Source organism: Colias croceus, chromosome 23, assembly GCF_905220415.1.
Source record: "Colias croceus chromosome 23, ilColCroc2.1".
Taxonomy (NCBI): Eukaryota; Metazoa; Arthropoda; class Insecta; order Lepidoptera; family Pieridae; genus Colias; species Colias croceus.
Genome location: NC_059559.1, coordinates 4,812,470 through 4,819,003, shown reverse-complemented (window position 1 = coordinate 4,819,003; position 6,534 = coordinate 4,812,470). Strand labels below are relative to the sequence as shown.

Here is a 6,534-nt window from a genome sequence, read left to right as displayed (position 1 = left end):
CGATATGACCACGACATAGATATCATAAAACAAAGACGCTTTCTCTGTCCCTATGTCCCTTTGTATGCTTAAATCTTTAAAACTACGCAACGGATTTTAATGCGGTTTCTCTTAATAGATAGAGTGATTCAAGAGGATTTTCAAGGAGTTTTAGTATATAATTTATTAGGTTTTAGACAAAGCGGGCGATGCCGCGGGCGGTAAGCTAGTATTATATTATATTCTAAGGGCTGGAAGTTTCAATCTTCTTATAATATATAATATATATATATATATCTCGTGTCACAATGTTTGTCCTCAATGGACTCTTAAACCACTTAACCGATTATAATAAAATTCGCACACCATTGTGCAGTTCGATCCAACTTGAGAGATAGGATAGTTTAAACATGTAGGTACCACGGGCGAAGCCGGGGCGGACCGCTAGTATATTATATAGGCATTTTTTACCGTGGAAATATTTCATTCCAGTGGGATTTTACTTTGCCTACACGGGCGAAAAGCCAGATAGGTACTATAATAAGTCATGGAAGTTAATAATTATTATCTTTCACGATCCTCTTGCGTCTCTAAACATGTGAATAATTGTGATTTGTGATAACTAAACAGCGTTATCAGCAATTTCAAAAAAGAGGAGGTTCAATTCGTCTGTAGGTACTTGTATATTTTATTCCGGTGAAAGCTGGGGTGCCTAACTTCAATGTTATCCCGTTTAAAATGTTTACCTAGTTCTGACTATTTGAAGATGGTTATTCTAGTAAAGTAGTAAGATGGTTATGATAGTTATTCTTTAAAAAACAAACTAACTAACTAGTGTACCTACTTTTTTTTCATAAAAAACATCTCAAAGAAATTAACTAATTTTCGATTTTCACTTGTCACACAAATTGCGACTATTGTATGAGATTGTATGGGCTAATGGCTACACCACAAATACGTCAAGGTCACGATAAGATAAGATGTTGACAATTGACATACATGGACGATGTGACATAATATTAAGATTTAACGCATGAAACCCTTTAACCTAATTTTTGGTAATAATTCTGAATAAGCATGAACCTACTACTAATCAGTAATCTACACTAATATTATAAAGAGGAAAACTTTGTTTGTTTGTTTGTTTAATTATTGTAATGAATACTTAGGCTCATAAACTAGGGGGAGTCCGGGAGACTTGCCCAGGTGGGAGAGTTGAACCACTTTCAATAACTTTTTAAATTAGGCGCCAAATTACGCCAAGTGGCAAACAAATGAACGCGCATAATACGCCAATCACAAGCAACTCGAAATTTTGAGTGATAACAGACGCGTTCGACCGTGAGTTACGAAAAAGTGTTTTCATCGTCGCGGAGTGAATTTTTTTGGATCTGTTGTTTTAATCGCTATGCACGCATTTATGAAGGTATGTATCAAACACCTACGTTATTGCATTACTAGATTATCATATTTTGTCGTAGGTTCAGTGTTGTTCTCCAGTTGATAGTGGATTTGTTGGAAAAAATCAAGATATGACCTTGAGTCGGGTGTGGGAGAGTTGAACCAGTTTGCAGTCGGGAGACTTAAACAGTGGTTCAACTCTCCCTTTGCAGTTTGTGCACTATTTAAGTTGGTTTTTGTTTTGTTTCAGAAAGAAAATTCCATTTCAGTATAAGCCTAAGGAAGGTAGTCGTCACAGGAAACCGCTTGTAAAGTGCAGACAGAGAAATAAAGAGTGGCAGAACCATTTTACGACGGTATTATATGTTAGGTTAACAAAAGTTAACACCTTTGCAAGACAATGGGAGCCAATACAAATGCTCCCAGATTTTCAATGTAAATAAAGAGACATTGCTCGTTCGTTACTTATTGACCTGCAGTAAAATGCACTATGGCTTAACCAGAAAACAAGCAATGCAACTAGCATTCGACTACGCCAATTTCATTGAATTATAGTTCCATTTATGTTGATTTTGCATGTGCCACATTTAATCTTTGAGACTGATAGCTTATTCTTAGTTTATAGTATAAAAAATGTCTTTAAATTAGTTTTGTAGATTTATGTAGCAGTAGATACTTCAAAACGAGTATTTAATTAATAATAAAAGCGAATGTTATGTTATGCAGTTGCTCTGAAAACATCTGATTAATTATGTTCACTAATTTGTTTAGAAGGTGATTCTGAATATTCTAGTTATTGTTAAACGTGTCTTAATAATACATAAATAATGTGTAATATGCTTTATTTGCTTCATTTCTCCTCTCTAAAAAGGTATGGGCAAGTGTCCCGCACCTTATGATCAAGTGTCCCACCGGTTGGGGAGACTTGAATCAAAACTCATTTTTCATTACAACTTAGTTTACTGTCTTCTCCTTGCAATTTTTATTTTCAAAATGGTATAAAATCTTAGCCAGATAATAAGGCTTCCATATGGTGTAGATTTTAAAGCTCTCAAGGTCACTGATCAGATTTTATAGAGTTTATAGTAAAAAGCGGTTCAAGTCTCCCGGACTCCCCCTACTGGACCGATTTTAAAAATTCTTTCACCGTTCGAAAGCTACATTATCCACGAGTAATATGGGCTATATATTATCACGCTAAGACCAACAGGAGCGGAGCCACGCGGGTGAAACCGCGCGGCACAGCTATTCTACCTATAAACTAAAATAGTGAATTTCTTATTCTTTTTCAGATTTATAAAATTATTAGATATCTAAAACAGTTACGTATACCTAGTCTATCAGAACAGTATCTATTTTATGAGGTAAAAATAGAAAACACGGCTAAGTTCACTCTGCTTAGGTATTACATAATCTGTGATAGAAATTGGGTAAGGTAAGGTTAACAGCATAATTATCTCATTTATCGATGAAATAGGTCTAATAATAATCAAATGTAATTATTGTAGGGGACTAACACAATCGATTCAATTAGAAAATGCAATAACTATTCATTCAGGTCTCAGCCATGTACCTAAAGTTCAAACTTACGTACCTAACGCATGACGTCATACTGCAGTCCAGACGGTGTTGCCTAGCAACTACGTCATGGTGACGTCACAATTCCGAAGTCGTTAACATCTGTCAGGCGCTTGCTCCACCGGGCGACCATTTTGATTCGATTTGGTGTTGTACCTACCTACCCAGCATGGCCATAATAAAATTTTGAACACCAAAATTCAAAATGCATTCTTGCTTATATTTACCTAATACCTACCGGGTACGTAATAAAGAATGCATTATTTCTTAAAATTTAATGCCATTTAGGTTATGTATGTAATGACTTTTTAATAGTCTAGTAATTGGCCATTAAAATTTGGTCTAAATGTAGTTATGTAATACCTAATCAATTAAATTATTATTCACTCTAATTAAGTTAATGTCATACTTATTAGGTATGTAATTTCTTATAATTTCTAATGAATAAAGTTCAGGCAGCCAATTAAATGTATTTTTAATTCTTGCATAGCATTCATATGTTTTAGGAATTATCAAGTACCTACCTACCATTTTATAAGAAACCTATGTGTAGTGTGAACAATTTAATTTTAGTCTAAGAAATAATTTATATTTACTTGTATCTGTTCTACAAACCAAATTGATTAAAAAAAAATGTATTTAGGTATATCCATTTTATTTCTACAATAATGTATGAAAAATTGTAAGGAAAAACTATAAGTGTAACAGCAATAAAAGAACAATTTATTAATAACTATCATTTTATTTACTCGTCTTGCATGAATTTTCTTTAAAAAACTCACACCCGAGCAGTTGAAAGATGTTTCCGGTCCACACCTACTAACATACATTGATTCCTACCAAATGATTGCAATGTGGGCCACCATTACACTCACAGAAACATACAAGCCTGTTACATAACAGTATAATCACAAGATTTTATACAGCAGAATGTTTGCAAATTCACTACACAGATTACATAATAAGTTAGGTTATGCTGCCTGAAACATTAAATTACATAACATCAATGCTAGGATCAATGAGATGCTTTTTTTAATCTGTACTTTGAAACCTTGGCCTGACACATGACAGAAAATGTTACATAACATCACTGGCACATATAATAACAATGCATGAAAAAGAAAAATAAGATTCTAAATTTGGAATGCAGAATGATATTCAAATGTCTGCATTACATTGATTTTTAAGTTAATATCCTAATGATTGAACATTGTTAGAATATCAGATGTTATATAACATGAAACTTTTCAATGAAACAATTACAAACTGGAATCATCGAATAACACTTTATTTAACTAAAAATAAGTTACTAGGATGCATTTTTGATCTAATAATACATGATTTCAAAGGAGTGGCTATTGTAGCGATTTTAAATCACCATTTGAAATGATGGTAACAATTCTTACATTTAAAGGAGTTTCTTGATCTCATCGTATAAGACAAGTACGAAAGCACCACCAGTGCCTCTGAGTACGTTGGAGAAGGCACCCTTGAAGAACGCAGAGCCTCCCTCAGTCTTGGCGATGGTAGCCCAGCAGTGGATGGTGTTCTTGTAGAGGACGTCAGCCTTGGCGCGGCCAGACTGCATCATCATGCGCCTACGGACCGTGTCGAACGGATATGAGATGATTCCAGCGACTGTCGTGACGGTTTGAGCGATGGCCCAGCTGATGACGATGGGGGTGTTCTTGGGGTCGGGCAACATGCCGCGGGCAGTGTCGTAGAAACCGAAGTACGCCGCACGGTAGATGATGATACCTTGTACGGAAACACCGAATCCTCTGTACAGACCCGTAAGGCCATCGGATTTGAAGATTTTCGAGATGCAGTTTCCGAGACCGCTGAATTCACGTTGGCCATCGCCCTTTCCGACGTCGGCGGCGAGACGGGTACGGGCGAAGTCGAGCGGGTACACGAAGCAGAGAGAGGTCGCACCGGCGGCACCACCGGAGGCGAGGTTACCGGCGAAGTAGCGCCAGAACTGCGTGTTCTTGTCGACTCCACCGAGGAACACCTGCTTGTACTTGTCCTTGAACGCGAAGTTGAGCGCTTGTGTGGGGAAATACCTGATGACGTTGGCGAAGTTACCGCGCCAGAACGATAGGAAACCTTGTTCCTTGGGAATGCGGATGAAGGCGTCGACGATACCCTTGTAGCGCTGGTCCGCGGCGATCTGCTTGCTGACGTGCTGCACCTGCAGGAGCAGTTTTACACGTTCGATGGGCGCTACCGCGGTCTTGGAGACGGCGGCGGACACACCACCGGCGATGAAGTCCTTCGCGAACGCGACCGGATCTGCTAGTCCTCCCTTTCCTGACATTTTTTTCAATTAGGTGGGTTCTTCGTTAGGTAATCGCCGCGAGGGCGTTTAGGTGAAATCTCAAACACACACTATATTGAAAAATCACGAATCACTAACTCCCGATGTTTTAATCAGGAGATATAGAGCAATTTCGTGAACTCGGGGAGCACAGGGGTAGGTGTGTGCCTTTTTTGAAATTCGATCGATCACGTTCTCTCGCAGTTCTGCCTAGAGGAGCGGCGCAAAAGAAGGAAGGAAGGGGTAGGGTTGCCAACGTAACGGCAGATACCACGAGGTCAATGTTGTTGAACGCTTTCTTTATTCTCCCCACCGTTTATTCAAGTGGGCAACATTATTGCAAACTTTAAACACGTTAATAGTTTGCGGTCAATGGTGCAAGTTTTTACTCTTGGTAAGAAATGGTTTTACTTTTAAGCATCTCTTACTAATTTAAAGATGGTTTATCGTAATTAGTTATTGACATTCCTCATGCGTTGCCTTCTAGATATGGACATGACCATAGAAATAACAGCTTTCATAGTAAATTATATAATACAAGATAAATTCATAAATTTTAATAATTTTTGAATATTTCCTTTTTAGTAGATAAATTTATCATAAATAGTCTCAATTTAGTCAACTTTCCACACTTTTAGGACCTTACATAACACATGGTATTACTGATGTATTCTGCGTTTCGTTTCGCACTAAGCGTGTTTGAATGTAATTAATTTTTCGTGGTTATCTGACTGAAAATGTATTCAATTACATTATATATTTTATACAAAAGCTAAAATAATATTAAGTTAATTAATATTTATGCCATAAAAAATAATCTAAGAATGAATTAATATTTTTGTAACTAATCAATATGTGGATATGAAATAATGGAACGTTATTCAGAAGTGTTATCATGTGATAAAATACTGTTAAATGAAAATTGCTCAGTCACAACTTCTATTTTAAAACTATTTTAAATTGAATGTCGTGAATATTTTTATTTACAGTGTACTTAATAAAAAATGACAATGAAAAGGATACCTTATGTTAAAAATCATTATACAGTATTTGTTGTAATTTAGCATTTTTATACGTATATTATTTCAAAAAATATATTTTAAATTATAATTTTAATATAATAATAAATTGGTTACATATTCAATAGGCTGTTATTAAGTTCATAATTCTCTTTCCTAATTTTCATTATTAGATTGTATTTTGTTTCATTACAAAAATGAAAAAAGTCTGAGCATTGTCTATGATGACACCAAACG

General features: G+C 36.0%; 1 protein-coding gene across 1 annotated transcript; it reads right to left on the bottom strand.

The window, feature by feature from the left end:
• Positions 1–4,222: 4,222 nt before the first annotated feature.
• On the bottom strand, positions 4,223–5,526 carry LOC123702133 (ADP,ATP carrier protein). The gene has a single exon (XM_045649792.1). It carries the CDS (start codon positions 5,276–5,278, stop codon positions 4,367–4,369), a length of 912 nt encoding a protein of 303 aa, XP_045505748.1. The 5' UTR covers positions 5,279–5,526; the 3' UTR covers positions 4,223–4,366.
• Positions 5,527–6,534: the final 1,008 nt, after the last annotated feature.